The 16,563-nt window shown below is 43.5% G+C and overlaps 1 protein-coding gene across 4 annotated transcripts in view; it reads left to right on the top strand.

The window, feature by feature from the left end:
- Positions 1 to 16,563, top strand: part of tdrd1 (tudor domain containing 1) — a 128,611-nt gene that overhangs the window by 41,702 nt on the left and 70,346 nt on the right. For all 4 annotated transcript variants that reach the window (XM_085994444.1, XM_085994442.1, XM_085994443.1 and 1 more), the window contains 3 exons: positions 1,232 to 1,402; positions 3,161 to 3,409; positions 4,211 to 4,330. In XM_085994444.1, coding sequence (XP_085850570.1) covers positions 1,232 to 1,402; positions 3,161 to 3,409; positions 4,211 to 4,330 — 540 coding nt within the window. The remainder of the gene's footprint in view (positions 1 to 1,231; positions 1,403 to 3,160; positions 3,410 to 4,210; positions 4,331 to 16,563) is intronic.

Here is a 16,563-nt window from a genome sequence, read left to right as displayed (position 1 = left end):
TGTATACTCCCATTCCTTGTTCTCCTAAAATGTATTACATCACGCTTGTTTGCATTAAATTACATCCACCACCTGTCCACTCATTCTGCTAATCTGTGTCGTTCCAAGTCTTTTACAGTTCTTAGTATTGGCCAAACCACATACTTTTGTATCAGCAAATTAAGATTATTCTCTACTCAAGTGATGCACGTCAACTCCTTTTAGCATCATACTTTTTAAAGACAGTTATTGAAATGTTTTACCTTTTTCTTCAAATATTGTTCTCCTTATTTAAAAACTCCTATTACACGAAACTTTGGTTTATCCGGAGGTTAACTGTCCGGAATGCTCGAGCCACCGGCAAAAATCAGGAGCCGTTTCGTTAGGTTTTTTTTCTTTCTGTTGCTTTTTTTTCACCAGTCAGGCTCTGCAAGGTCTCGCTGAAGCTGTTGCTAAGCTACAGAGACGCTTGCAAGGTACGGCCGACTGTTTAGAAGCTGTTGCTAAGCAACAGGGTTTGTTGCCAGATACGGTGCTCAAAATCTCCGTATGTTTCAAGATTAGCGCTGGTTTGTCCGGCAGTTTTGATGGGACGGCAACAGCTCGGTGCCGGATAGCACAAAGTTTCCTGTAGTCCCATATTTTTCCAATTACTAACTGTTTTTGTCCAATAAAGAACAGATTTGCTTGCAGCTCAATTAGACCATTTTTGACCTGAATTCAGGAAAAATAAAATCAGACGGCCTAACTCTAATATTTGTCACGTTACCATTGGAGGGATAGTATCCTAATTAAGCGAATGCAACATAGAGCAACGAAGAAAATTGTGAGGGAAAAATTCAGAAAGTTGAATTTGTTCAATGGAATCGGAGATTCCAGGGTGAAGCAAAAGAAGTTTTTTAAATTATGAGAAGGCACTGATTAGGTTCTTTTAGACAAATTGTTATAAGTAAGGCTTTAAAAACTAGGAGATACAATTTACAACTTTGTAAATTAGGAATAAATTGGGAACCTAAGCAGAACAATTTCACATTAAATTGCAAAATGTTACAGTTGAAATAACTGATGTAAATGGGTTCGAGAGACAGTTAGATATACATCTGCAGGATGCGGATTGAAGGATGTGATGCGAATGCAGAATTCCTGGGTTGTGATCAGCCAAAAGGGGCACATATTGTGCCAAATGGCCTCTTCCTGTTACTAATGCTACCTAAGTTCCTAGGAATCACTTTTTTTTCCCTTTTTCTTGTAGAAGACAAGCAGTGGTACAGGGCTACTGTAATAGTTTATCTTCCTGAAGATACAGCTATGGTGGGGTATGTAGATTTTGGAAATGTTGAAAATCTCCATTTAAGCCAGCTACGCCCAGCCCAAGCAGAGTTGTTGGAGTTGCCAAATCAGGCTTTGAAATGTGCTTTGGCAGGTGAGTATACAGCTTGAGACCCAGATGATTTTTATAAAATTTAATGGGGTGAACATTCCAACTTTTTTTATAAATATGTGGCCAAGTATTTGTTGGTATCAATACCTGATTTGTTGTCTTATCCTAAGCTAATTAGCTAAGAAAAGTCTGCTGATTTAAATGTCCACCTTATTTCTGCCTACAACTAGTCTAGACTGTCGGTTACCAAAGCTTATTTGCTTGTTTCAGAAAGAACTTGACTTGCGAGTAGGGAGGAAGGAGTTTTCAGGTTAAATATTAGCCTACCACTGAGTGTGATTTTGAATGCGTAGAGGAATGTTGAATAACTGCTGCTCGTGTTCTAGTAAGAATGAATATATTTTGCTGACCGTGCCAGATCTGTTCAGAAAGCAGGATGCAATCAAATTTGGCAGTGTTAATTTCAGTGTTTGTTTTAGGAGCTGCAGTGCAATTTATAAGCCTGACACTTGACTAATATTGATATTTCTGCATGATAACTGTGTAAGGAGTGGTTCATGGCTTTCAAATGGTATGTCAAAATGAACACTTACTAAACTCTCGTGAGCTGTGGTCATGGTCTCTGACCAAGCCCAGCTGTGATACCTGCAAATGTTCAAGGTAACTGCAGTAGCTGTCCATATAAGATTGTTACAGCTAGGAATTTTAAGAAAGCACTTTGGGCTAGAGGTAAGAATTTTATATGTATAGCAATCCACTTTACAGTAATGTTCCTTTTTAATTGTGTTGAAATCTGAAGAGCACCATTTTCAAATTACCAGTAAGCCTGAGAGTTTTTTCTGTTTGTTTCATCCATTTGGGATTACACAATACTGTCCTTTCTGGAAATGGGAGAAGGAACTGATTGGGGGCGCTGGACTAAGGAGCACTTGTGTGCTGTGGTGAAGGATTCAAATACCAGGGCACACAAACTTAAAAAAATATATAGTTAGGTGTAAGAAGGCTAATTAGACGGGCTTTTTTTTTTAATGCGCGCAAAGTGATAGACTTTTGGTGTGTTGCCAGGGTTGAAGGAAATTGTACAAATTTGTTGGAGGTAACCAGATGTGTTTCTGGAAAGACAAAAGATTGAGGGATATGGTGTTTAGGGGAGGAGGTGGAGCTGAAATCAATCAAAAGGGAGTGGGATTGTTGGGCATAAAGGCCATTTCCTCTGCTGTTTACTTTTTAAATGGTACAAATGTCTTGGCTCATTTCATTTATTTTTACTGTTAGTTCTTGTAATATGTTTAAGTGTTCTATTTCAAAGAATGAAAACAGGATGGGGGAATGAACCTACTTTCAGTATCAACTAATCCCCTCTCCCAATACATATAATGTGGGAAAAAAGTTAATCTCCCTGACAGTTACTTCATAATTCATTTTGCCTCCTGTGAAGACCTTCCATTTGAATTGTCTCTTTGCAACCATAAGACTTTCCGATGACTGATCCTGAAGTTGACATTTTAGATTAGCCCCACTTCCAATTTGGAGGTGCCCATGTATCAGCAATGGGCAGTATTTTTCTGGGGTTTTGCCAATGCTGCTGCATAATGATCTGCAGTAATAATGTAGCCTGACTTTCCCTCTGCTTTCTTCCCTGAAGGGAAGTGCCTGACCTCCCTTTAGAATCGCCTGTTACCAGCTTAACTGAGATTAGGAACTTGCTCTATGGGCAGTTAAGTGCTCAAACCAATATCAACATGGCACACTACCTTAATTTGTTAGACAATATTACATTTTTATTATCTGTTTCTATAGGTGTGAAACCCGTATCTGATAGCTGGTCTCTGGATGCAATAGTAAGGATGAAAAACCTGGTGATGAATAAGTGTCTGAAATCCAGGACTGTTGAGAAGAAAGAGAACCTCCTCGTTGTGGAACTTAAAGATGAAACTGATAATCCAATTATCAATATCAATGAACAGTTAATTTCAGCAGGATTGGCTGTTGAAGTGGTGGAAGAACAAGTAATTCCCACCTTGGAAAGCAATATAGCATGTGTGGGAAGTAAGTCATATTTTGACACATGTCATAGGTACTGAAACCCTGGTGAGGATATCCTGCAGTCAAAAAATATAGTTGTAAATCATGTCTTTCAAATCCACGTGGGCATATTTGTGCAAGCTTAGTTACTTTGGAATCTGTCTCGACGCTGTACTGCAAGTCCTAAGTTATTTGTTCTTTAATATTTGTCAGCTGTTGCTCAGTGGGTAGCACTCTCGCTTCTGAGTCAGAAGGTTGTGGGTTCAGGTCCCACTCAAGAGACCTGAGCACAAAATCTAGGCTGTGTCGGCGGTACCGTCTTTCAGATGAGACGTTAAACCTTGGTCTACCCTCTAAGGTCGATATAAAAGATCCCACGACACTATTCGAAGAACAGCAGGGGAGGTTCTCTCTGGTGTCATGGCTAATATTTATCCCTCAATCAACATCACTAAAACAAGTTATCTAGTCATTATCACATTGCTGTTTGTGGGAGCTTGCTGTGCACAAATTGGCTGCCACATTTGTTACATTACAACAGTGACTACATTTCAAAAGTACTTTGGGATACCCTGAGGTCGTGAAAGGCGCTATAAAAATGCAAGTCTCAAGACTAAAGTGATCTTGGCGTAGAATGCACTGAAGTAAGGTTGTTCGAGTTAACAGATTTTAAAATCATTTTGGTTCCCAGTCATTTTCAATTCAATTGTAGCCATGAGAATTTTTTTATCAAAAGTTGAGTCTGATATGAAAATATTCTATTATGTACTGATCATTCGTTTTAGCTCACATGCCGTTTTCTTTGTATATTTTGGTTTTCCCAAGGAAATGTGTATGCAAAGCTGTGGAAGACTGTAGAGCTGCCTTTGAACAGTGTTGTACCTATTAAGGTGAAAGAAATAATAAATCCTGGCATCTTCTATGTTCAAATTATTGGGACTCAAGGTAAGAAAGCATATTACAGATGTGAGACATCTGACACGTTTATAATGTGCTACTCATTTATTGAATGAGAAGTCCTATTAGGTGAGGGTGGGAGTATTTCAACTTTAAAACTTCACCTGCCACCCCCCCCCCCCCCCCCATAGCAAACAAAAAGTACTAGGTTACATTTTTAAATCTCTCAAATCATCTACTTTGTGAAGTTATGTTTGAATCGCATTTCTTGGAATTAACCAGAACATAAACAAATGCATCACTAAAGGAAGGTATTGGTTCCAACAGATCAGTTTAGCATTATTACAGCTATGTGACCTGCTTTAAAGTTTTAACAGCAAAATACTAGGATCAAAGATTTTAGTAGGAATTTAGTTTGGGCAAACAACCACGGTAATCTCCCACGTTGTTAAATTTATTGCTGCTGGTCAACCCATTTTCAAAAAAGTCGGGCTTCAGAAAAGTCAGCATGACATATTAACTGCCTGCAGCTGTAAGTAGTTTCCTCATACTTCAACTATTTCAAATCTCTCACCAGGTAGTCTGCTCTTGAACCAACAACGTAGTGTTTTCTCTCTCACATGGCAGCTGTCTCTCATTCTGCCAATACATTTCACACCTAATCTGAGCCATCTTTTGTCTCCACTAGTCCTATTACAGGAAACTTTCGTTTAACCAGAGGTTAAATGTCCGGAAAGTTCTATCCGGCAAAATTCAGGAGCCGTTTCCTATACCTTTTTTTACTTCTCGTTGCTTTTTTTCCCCCAGTCAGGCTCTGCAAGGTCTAGCTGAAGCTGTTGCTTAGCTACAGAGACGCTTTTAAGCTGCGGCCGACTGTTTTGAAGCTGTTGCTAAGCAACAGGGTTTGTTGATTCACACGGAGCTCAAAAGCTCCGTATATGTTTTAACATTAGCGCTGGTTTCTACGGCAGTTTTGATGGTACGGCACCAGCTCGGTCCCGTCAGTGCCGGATACCAGAAAGCTTCCTGTACCATCTCGTCTGGTTTTGAATACCTCTTAATGTCCCTTTACTACTTTTGTTCTATCGCAGCCCTGCCTTCGATCTATTTCATTTCCTTTCCAGTTTTGAAAAAGGGTTCACCCGAAACGTCGACTCTAATTTCTCTCCACGGATGTTGCCTGGCCTGCTGAGTTTTTCCAGCATTTTCTGTTGTTATTTCGGATTTCCAGCATCTGCAGTATTTTGCTAACGTAGTGACTGTTCACTTTATGGAAAAGTGTCGGACTCTGTTGTGAATCTTCTGCTCTGATGCCCTGCAAATTGGTCTCTGGTGTTCAGTACTTGGTAGAATTCACGATACAGTTGCCAGTGCTCTGAGCTAGGCCTCTGTCCACTCTCTCAAGTTGGATGTTCAACAACAACTTGCATTTGTATTGCACCTTTTAATAGGAACATAAGAAATGGGAGCAGGAGTAGGCCATTTGGCCCTTCCAGCCTGCTCTGCCATTCAATAAGATCATGGTTGATCTTCTACATCAACTCCAGCTTCCCGCAATATCCCCATATCCCTTGGTTCCCTTGGTATCCAAAAATCTATCGATCTCTGTCTTGAATATACTCAACGATTGAGCATCCACAGCCTTCTGGGATAGAGAATTCCAAAGATTCACAGCCCTTTAAGTGAAGAAATTTCTCCTCCTCGGTCCTAAATGGCCAACCCCTTATTGTGAGACTGTGACCCCTAGTTTTGGATTCCCCAGCCAGGGGGAACATCCTCCCTGCATCTACCCTGTCAAGCCCCTGAAGAATTTTATACTTTTCAATGAGATCATCTCTCATTCTTCTTAACTCTAGGGAATATAGGCCTCGTCTACTTAATCTCTTCTCCTCGGACAATCTTTCCCCCCCCCCCCCCCCCCCCCCCAAATCCCAGGAATCAATCTAGTAAACCTTGGTTGCACTCCCTCTAAGGCAAGTATATCCTTCCCTTGGATAAGGAGACTTTAATGTAGGAAAATATCCCAAGGCGTTTCCCAGGAGACAGAAATTGACACCAAGCCAATGGAGGAGATATTGGGATGGGTGACTAAAAGCTTGGTTAAAGAAATAGGTTTGAAGGAGGAGAGGTTTAGGGAGGGAAACCTAGAGCTTGGGGTCTATACGGCTGAAGGTATGGCCACCAGTGGTGAGACGGAGGGAGTTGGGCTGTTGGGCTAGAGGAGGTTACAGATATGAAGGAGCAAAGCCATGAAGGGATTTGAGAATTTTAAATTGGAGTTGTTGGGGGACCAGGAGCCAGTGTAGGTCAGCGAGCACAGGGGTGATGGGTGAGTGAGACGTGATGCAGGTTAGGAACCGGGCAAAAGAATTTTGAATGAGTTGCTGTTGATGGAGGGTGGAGGATTGGGAAGTTGGGCAGGAGAGCATTGGAATAGTCGAGTCTGGAGGTAACAAAACAATGAGTGAGGGATTCAGCAGCAGATTGTCTGAGGCAGGGGTGGAGACTGGTGATTTTGCAGAGGTAGAAGTAGGCAGTCATTGTGATGGAGAGGATTATGATCGGAAGCTCAGTTCTGGGTCAAATAGGATGCTAAGGTTGCCAATAGTCTGCTTCAACCTGGGACAGTTGCCATAGAGGGGGATGGAAATAGTGACAAAGGTATGGAGTTTGTGGCAGGGGCCAAAACTGATGGTTTCTCTTTTCCAATGTTTAACTGGAGGAAATTGCGTCTCGAACAAGACTGGATGTCTGACCATACAGGCAGTGAAGGGGTTGAGACAGGTGGTAGAGAAGTAGAGCTGGGTGTCATCAGCATACATGTAGAACCTGATCCATTGGCCGGAATTTGGGGTTGTAATGATGGCAAAACTGTCAGCGTTGGCCTTCATTACTGTTTAAAACTGACAGCAACGCCTGGCGTCCGCACATACGCAGGTAAATGTGGAAATCCGAAAGTTGCTCAGTGATACCCTGCTCCTCCACATGGTATGCTGTTTGCAGTCTTTGCAGATGGAATCAGAACAGAATCCGTGATACGACATGAACTTCTTTACGCACTATTCTCTCTATTAAACCATTGAAAAAGTTGAGCCTTGTTGAATGAGGTGTATGAGTTTTTAAACAGTGTACTAAGTCAGAATTACTGTTGAACAACCTCTCTGACTAGTTCCTTCCAATACTGATCATCAGTAGTACTCACTAATCTCAGTTACTCACTGCCCATTCTTACCTATTCATTATTCCCCATAAACTACTTGACTCCCCCTTACGCGCTCGCTTTCCACATCTTCCCAACTACTCCCAATACAAACCTAACATCCCTTCTCAAATAACTCCTCCTCTCGCTGTTAATGCTACAATACACCCACTTATTTATAAAACATTGTAGCTGCTTGACCTCCCATAAGCAACGCCCAAAGTCTTGTATCTACATGCACTTCCTATTGTCACTTTTGCTTTCTGTGTCTGTGGCTGGGTAATGCCTGCTTATAACTAAGTTCAACTATCCATACTTTACGTTATATATATATATACTAACCTTTCAGTCTTCCAAACATTAAATAAAGCTGTTACAATTCCAAATTGCGTCCCCTGGAGTATGTACTTCTGAGCCTGGTTGCTCACTCCAAAGATACAAGGTATTTTTCAAACTTCTGATTATTATTAACTATGTAATTTGTGTTTTTTCCTCCTTTATTTGTGGTGAAAAAGAAAAAACAAAAACTTTAAATGCAGATAGATAAATATCTTTTTCCATGTAAAGTAGCAGCAAAATAACTTAAAACCCCCAAATGCATTGAAAATAACATTTTATAAGTGCTTATGGGGAGTGTGAAAAATATTGTTTTCATTCCCTATGTGGAAATATATTTATTTTTGATAGAAACTAATAATTTATGAATGTTTATTTGCAGCAATCTGGTCTGGGAAGAAAATAATTTATTTAGTTTAAGTCTGTGCTGTACTTCTCATCCTGTACTAGTTGTACTAGCTCACTTATCATCCTGGGCATTTTTAATTCCTTTACTTTGCCAGGAAAATATATAACTAATAATTCACAGGAATTGTACAATAAATGATAGATTTAAGGAGGTCTGTTTGCGCCAGCTCGACCTGAATAACACATTGGCCAGGATTTTATGGTCAGCGGCAAAGGAAACAGCACTTGCCATCCACTACGCTTACAGGTGCCCACAGACCTTTCGCAGGCTTTTGAGCGGCAACTTAGGTATTTAGAGATTGTTTTTAGCGCGCGCCCTCTACAGGTGATCTGGGACCTGGTGTGAGAAGGGTAAGCAACAACGTGTCTCCTCAACCAAGCTGATTGAAGAATCTTCACTGAGACACGTGCGGGCGCGATTGGAGGCGGATCGGGAGGGAAATTTGGAAAAACCTTGGAGTGGGTCAGGAACCCATCGTCATCCCGGCCCCACGTGCCTTTCCCTCGGGTGCGTTTGCCAGTGCATTAGCGCCCTGAATGACACTGGCGGCCAAGCTCATAAGAACAGGAGCAGGAGTAGGCCATTTGGCCCTTTGAGCCTACTCTGCCATTCAGTAAGATCATGGCTGATCTACCTCATCTCCACTTTCCTACACTATCCCCATATCCCTTGATTCCCTTAATATTCAAAAATCTGTCGATCTCTGTCTTGAATATACTCAACAACTGAGCTGCCACAGCCCTTTGGGGTAGAGAATTCCAAAGGTTCACCATCCTCTGAGTGAAGAAATTTTTCCTCCTCTCAGTCCTAAATGACCGACCCCTTATTCTGAGACTGTGACCCCTAGTTCTAGACTCCCCAGCCAGGGGAAACATCCTCCCTGCATCTATCCTGTCAAGTCCTGTAAGAATTTTGTATGTTTCAATGAGATCACACCTCATTCTTCTAAACTCCAGAGAATATAGGCCTAGTCTACTCAATCTCTCCTCATAGGACAATCCCCCCATCCCAGGAACCAGTCTGGTGAACCTTCGTTGCACTCCCTCTATGGCAAGTATGTCCTTCCTTGGGTAAGGAGACCAAAACTGTACACAATACTCCAGGTGTGGTCTCACCAGGGCCCTATATAATTGCAGTAAGACATCTTTACTCTTAAATCCTCTTGTAATAAAGGCCAACATACCATTTGCTTTCCTAATTGCTTGCTGTACCTGCATGTTAAATTTTCAGCAATTCGTGTACAAGGACGCCCAGGTCCCTCTGAACACCAACATTTCCCATTCTCGCCATTTTAAAAAATACTCCACTTTTTCTATTTTCCTACCAAAGTGGCTAGCTTCACATTTCTCCACATTATATTCCATTTGCCATGTTCTTGCCCACTCACTTAGCCTGTCTATACCTCCTTGAAGCCTCCTTGCATCCTCCTCAAAACTTGCATTCCCACCCAGCTTTGTATCATCAGCAAACTTGGATATATTACATTTGGTCCCCTCATCCAAATCATTGATGTAGATTGTGAATAGCTGAGGCCCAAGCACTGATCCTTGCAGTACCCTACTAGTTACAGCCTGCCAACCTGAAAATGACCCATTTATTCCTACTCTTTGTTTTCTGTCCGTTAACTAATCCTCAATCCATGCTAATATATTACCCCCATCCCATGAGCCCTAATTTTGTTTAATAACCTCTTATTGAATGCCTTATGAAAATCCAAATATACCACATCCACTGGTTCCCCCTTATCTATTCTGCTAGTTACAACCTCAAAAAAACGAATCGATTTGTCAATCATGATTTCCCTTTCATAAACCTGTGTTGACTCTGCCCAATCTTTTTCTAAGCGCCCTGTTACCATGTCCTTAATAATAGATTCTAGCATTTTCCCTACTACTGATGTCAGGCTAACTGGTCTGTAGTTCCCTGTTTTTTCTCTCCCTCCTTTCTTAAATAGTGGTGTTACATTTGCCACCTTCCAATCCGTGGGAACCGTTCTTGAATCTATGGAATTTTGGAAAATGACAACCAATGCATTCACTATCTCTATAGTTGCCTCTTTCAACACCCTAGGATGTAGGCTATCAGGTCCAGGGGATTTATTGGCGTTCAGTCCCATTAATTTCTCCAGTACTTTTTTTTTATTTTTTACTAATACTAATTTCTTTAAGTTCCTCATTCTCGCTAGAGGCTTAGTTCTCCACTATTTCCAGGAAGTTTTTTGGGGGGGTCTTCTGTGAAGACAGACAGACACACAGTTTTTGTTTAATTTCTTTACCATTTCCTTATTTCAAATTATAATTTCTCCTGTCTCATCCTGTAAGGGACCCACATTTACTTTCACTAATCTTTTTCTTTTTACATACCTATAGAAGCTTTTACATTCAATTGTTATGCCTCTCGCTAGTTGACTCTCATTCTATTTTTCCTTTCTTTATCAATTTCTTGATCCTCCTTTTGCTGAATTTTAAAATCCTCCCAATCCTCAGGCTTAATACTCTTTTTGGCAACATTATAAGCCTCTTCCTTTGATCTAATACTATCTTTAACTTCTTGTTAGCCACAGTTGGACCACTTTTCCTGTGGGGTTTTTGTGCATTAAAGGAATGTATATTTGTTGTAAATTATGTGTTAATTCTTTAAATGCTAGCCATTGCTTCTCTACCATCATACCTTTTAATGTAGTTTCCCAATCTACCTTGGCCAACTCGTCCCTCATACCTTCGTAGTTTGCTTTGTTTAGATTTAAGATCCTAGTTTCGGATTTAACTAAATCTCTTCCAAACTCAATATAAAATTCTATCATGTATTATGGTCACTCTTCCCTAAAGGCCCCTTTACTACAAGGTTATTAATTAACCCTTTCTCATTGAACAATACTAGATCTAAAATAGCCTGTTCCCTAGTTAGTTCCTCAACATACTGATCTAGGAAACTATCTTGCATACATTCCATGAATTCGTCCTCCACACTATTACTGCAAATTTGGTTTGCCCAGTCTATATGTAGATTAAAGTCCCCCATGATCACTATTACCCTTGTTACATGTGCCTCTAATTTCCTGATTTATACTCTGCCCTATATTACAACTACTGTTTGGGGGCCTATAAACAACTCCCACGAATGTTTTCTGCCCCTTGCTGTTTCTTAGCTCCACCCAAACTGATTCTACTACTTTATTTTCGGAGTTAAGATCCTTTCTCTCTACTGTCTTTATCTGTAATTGAGTTCATTGAGGTATTTGTCAGACCCTTCAGTATCTTTTTAACCCTACCTTTCAAATTTCCCTGGATGACTGGAATGACACGACTCTGGAACTACATCTGTGAACCTGAGGTGGAAGTTCAGTGGCCATTGATGCACCTCATTAGTGCACAGCATGACCAGTACAATAAAAACTCCCACCTAACGGCTGGTCATGTTCCTAAGGCAGTTGCTATTGCTGAGTGCATTGTCAACACAGATTTAGCTTTCTTGAATAACAACAGAAAATGCTGGAAATACTCAGCAGGCCAGGCAGCATCCGTGGAGAGAGAAACAGAGTTAACATTTCAGGTCTGGGACCCTTCATCAGAACTGGATGTTGCAAGTGTTTCTAGCAAAGTCGGGATCCACTGTCACTTCATTGGTAGAACCTATCACACCATTGACAAATTGTTTCTGTCATCTCTACTTGACCTGCCATCTATTACATCAGAATGGGTGCTGTTTATACTCTCTCACCTTTGGTCCTCAAATTCAGACCACGATGAGCCCCAACACCAGCAGCAACAACACCACCAACCTTCTCCTCAACTTGATGCACAGGACAGAGGGCATCAGCACAGAGCTGCACTGCGCTGGAGGCAATACCCCCAACACAATATACAGGCAGAGGATGAGCTTCCTCAACATGACGAAGCAGCAGTGCCAAAGGAGGCTCAGTCTATTGTGCCAGGTCATCGCAGACATTTGCAGATTCCTGGAACAAGACCTGCAGCCCAGAGGAGTGGGTGGCCATGCCTTGCCAGTGACTGTCAAAGTCACCAGCGCCCTCAACAACTTTGCCTCAGGCTCCTTCCAGGGAACTGTAGCAGACCTTTGCAGCATCTTGCAGTTGGCCACCCACAGATGCATCTCACAGGTCACCGATGCCCTCTTTGACAAGTCAGCCAATTATATCAACTTTGCCACTGATGAAGCCAGTGTTACTGGGTAGGTGCTGGCCAATGCCACTCTGGCTGGCTTCCCACAGGTGGAGGGTGTCATCGACTGCACACATGGCCATTAGGGCACCCCATCACCACCCAGGAGTCTTTGTCAACAGCAAGGGCCTCCACTCCCTCAATGTGCAGCTGCTCTGCATCCATAGTAAGATCATCATGCATGTGTGTGCTAAATTCCCTGGCATCCTTTGCCAGTCCACCCTCCCTCAGCTCTTTGCTCCTCCAAACAGACTTTCCAGTTGGTGCTTGGACACGAGGGCTATCCACTGGAGACGTGGCTCATGACACCCTTGAGGAAGCCAAGTACTGAGGCCGAAGAGAGATATAATGAAAGCCACATTTCCAACAGATGTGTCATAGAGCAGACAAAATGCATGCTGAAAATGCGCTTCCGATGCCTTGGCAGATCAGGAGGAGCCCTTCAGTACGCACCAGACAGGCTCTCCAGAATCATCGTGGTCTGCTGCGCCCTGCACAACATAGCGCAGCAGTGAAGAATAGCGCTGTATGAGGAGCAAGGCTTGAAGTGCACAGCCTCTTCAGAGGAGGTGGAGCAGGAGGAATCTATATAAATGATTTGGAGGAAGGGACCGAGTGCAACATATCCAAGTTTGCCGACGATACAAAGATGGGAGGGAAAGCAGTGAGTGAGGAGGACATAAAAAACCTGCAAAAGGACATAGACAGGCTAAGTGAGTGGGCAGAAATTTGGCAGATGGAATATAATATAGGAAAGTGTGAGGTTATGCACTTTGGCAGAAAAAATCAAAGAGCAAGTTATTATCTAAATGGAGAGAAACTGCAAAGTGCTACAGTACAAAGGGATCTGGGGTCCTGGTGCATGAAACACAAAAAGTTAGTATGCAGGTGATCAGGAAGGCCAATGGAATCTTGGCTTTTATTGCAAGGGGGATGGAGTATTAAAAACAGGGAAGTCTTGCTGCAGTTATACAGGGTATTGGTGAGGCCACACCTGGAATACTGCGTGCAGTTTTGGTTTCCATATTTAAGAAAAGATATACTTGCTCTCGAGGCGGTTCAGAGAAGGTTCACTCGGTTGATTCCGGAGATGAGGGGGTTGACGTATGAGGAAAGGTTGAGTAGGTTGGGCCTCTACTCATTGGAATTCAGAAGAATGAGAGGCGATCTTATCGAAACATAAGATTGTGAGGGGGATTGATCGGGTGGATGCGGTGAGGATATTTCCACTGATGGGTGAGACTAGAACTAGGGGGCATAATCTTAGAATAAGGGGCTGCCGTTTCAAAACTGAGATGAGGAGAAACTTCTTCACTCGGTAGTAAATCTATGGAATTTGCTACCTCAGAGAGCTGTGGAAGCTGCGACATTAAATAAATTTAAAATGGAGATAGACCGTTTCCTAGCTGATAAGGGAATTAGGGGTTACGGGGAGCGGGCAGGGAAGTGGACGTGAGTCTAGGTTTGGATCAGCCATGATCCTATTGAATGGCGGAGCAGGCCCGAGGGGCCGTATGGCCTGCTCCTACTTCTTATGTTCTTATGTCCAGATCCTACCAACACCTGAGCACATTGCTGCCCGCGAGGTCAGGGATGGCCTCATCATGGCCAGATTTACTTAACTTCATGCATTACACCCATATGGCTGCCACATGCTGCGCCAGGTTCGCACCACCCCACAGCAACACCATAAAGCATCTCTACAATGACCAAGCCATTCCTTTCACACTGACCACCATTGCTGGAGGTAACATTATTACCATTCACTCCAACTCACTAAGCCACTTCAAAAGTTGCACACAACTTAGTCCATGACTTGAAAGTTTTAGGCATAACATCACAGTAATGGAAACTTTATAGAAACATTTATTGAAACACCCAAGTGGCGACCCTTGTGTATCTACTTGTGTTTCATCTTTTGTGCGTGCTGCTATGAGGGCTACCCCTGTGGCTTCAGCAGAGGCAGCGGCAGCCTGCTCACTTCCCTGGTGCAACTGCATACACTTCTGGTGGATGTCTTCCGGGTTTTGGAGCCTGTGATGGCCCCGCCAAAGTCTGCTCCTCCTGCAACTGTGCAGGGGCAGACTCGGCCATTGCGATCCGAGGAGCCATCTGGGGCTCTGGGTGGGGGGGTGTAACGGGTGAAGTGTGAGCACTTTGAGAGGACCCCCCACTTCCATATCCCCTCTCACCATCATCCCTCTCATGGACCACCCGCATTTCCGTGCTGACAAGGAGCTGGAGAGCACAATGTTGCACAGAAATGGGCCATGAGAACCCACGTCTATGTTTACATCCCTCCTAGAGAAGAGGTCTACGAGGGTCTGCCATCTATTCTCCATAGATGGCCATCTGTTCTCCATAGATAGGATATGCTCCTGTGTGTGGTGCAATAGCTGCTCCATGTAGGTGGCCATCCTATCCATGGAAGAGCCTACATTTGACATTGTCTGCGACATGGTGGTGCTCATGTTGGAGATGGACTCCTCCATTCTCTGCTCATTTGCAGACTTTGCAGTCGTAAATTCTGTCAGAGCCCCCTGCACTTCTTGCTGCACTTCCAGGATTGCCCTCTTTCTGGATGGCCCCCGAGGCTTAGCGTCTGCATGTAGCTGAGCAGAGCTGGAAGCGCCCTGTGCCCTCTGGCGAGGAGTTTCCACTGCTGTCCCTGTCTGCACCATTTGCTTTTGCTCACTTATGAGTTGTGAGACACTAGATGACAACACTACTCTATCTTGTGTTATACCCACCGAGGTGTGCGTATCTGCACTAGCGCTAGGTGCATTTATATCTGGTAACGGTGTGCCCTCAGACTTGAGGCTCCTTTGAGAAGTTGTCATCTTTCTCCTTGTGGTGGGGCATGGGGGCTCTTAATGGACCTGTGGGAGAGTTAGATATGTCCTATCAAGAATGGGTACAGATACCATTATGCACATGATGCAACATTCACTAGCTGCTGACATCAGTCCAAATATGAGTGACTGCTGTATGCCATGTGGCTGTATGAGATGTAATTCTGTCCCCCTCTGTCTCCCATCTCCAGCTGCTCTGTGACTCCAGACACTTCCAAGGCAACCTCCACTGCTGCTGTTAAGGTGGCCAATGATGAAGGGCCACCTCCGGTTCTCTCCCCCTCACTCTTATTGTGGGCTCTCTTCCTGCAAGGAGGGAAAGAAAAGTAGGTTGAGTGAGAGTGATGGAATGAGTGTAAGGAATGGATGGGTTAGATCTTTGGAGCGAGACTATACGACAGTGGGGTGGCAATGCCAAGTTGCCTCCTTGTGTGTTGGTACGATTGCATTAGGATGAGTGAGGGGTGGCTAGTAAGATGTGGATGTGATAATGTAGATAGAGGGGGGGATGGGTGGAATTGCAAGGTATGTTGGTGTGAGTAAGGATGTGCAGGAGTAAGGTAGGGATGGCAGAGTGATGGGGATGTAATGAGAGGCACAGTAGGATGAAGTTGTGTGGCTTTGCACTCACGTTTCCTGATCTAATGAGATAATTGAAACATTTCTGTCACTGCACCCAGGTCCTCCTCACAACATCCCTGCTGTTGACCTCCTCTGCTATTTGGAGTCAGGCTCCTTTGGTCTGTTGCGGAGGTCTCTTCTGCCCATCGGAAAAGAAGAGGACTTCCCTGCATGCTCTGACTCCCTCCACAAGCATATGGAGGGAGTTTTTTTTTTATTCGTTTAAGGGATGTGGGCATCGCTGGCAAGGCCAGCATTTATTGCCCATCCCGAATTGCCCTTGAGAAGGTGGTGGTGAGCTGCCTTCTTGAACCGTTGCAGTCTGTGTGGTGAAAGTACTCCCACAGTGCTATTAGGGAGGGAGTTCCAGGTTTTTGACCCAGTGACGGTGAAGGATCGGCGATATACTTCCAAGTCCGGATGGTGTGTGACGTGGATGGGAACTTGGGGGTGGTGGTGGTCCCATGCACCTGCTGCCCTTGTCCTTCTAGGTGGAAGAGGGTGCGGGTTTGGGAGGTGCCGCCGAAGAAGCCTTGGTGAGTTGCTGCAGTGCATCTTGTAGATGGTACACACTAGCCATGGTATGCCGGTGGTGAAGGGAGTGAATGTTTAAGGTGGTGGATGGGGTGCCAATCAAGCGGGCTGCTTTGTCCTGGATGGTGTCGAGCTTCTTGAGTGTTGTT

Source organism: Somniosus microcephalus, chromosome 8 (assembly GCF_052327205.1).
Source record: "Somniosus microcephalus isolate GS21.2 chromosome 8, FLI_Smic_1.0, whole genome shotgun sequence".
NCBI lineage: Eukaryota > Metazoa > Chordata > Chondrichthyes > Squaliformes > Somniosidae > Somniosus > Somniosus microcephalus.
This window is presented reverse-complemented; position numbering and strand designations above follow the sequence as displayed.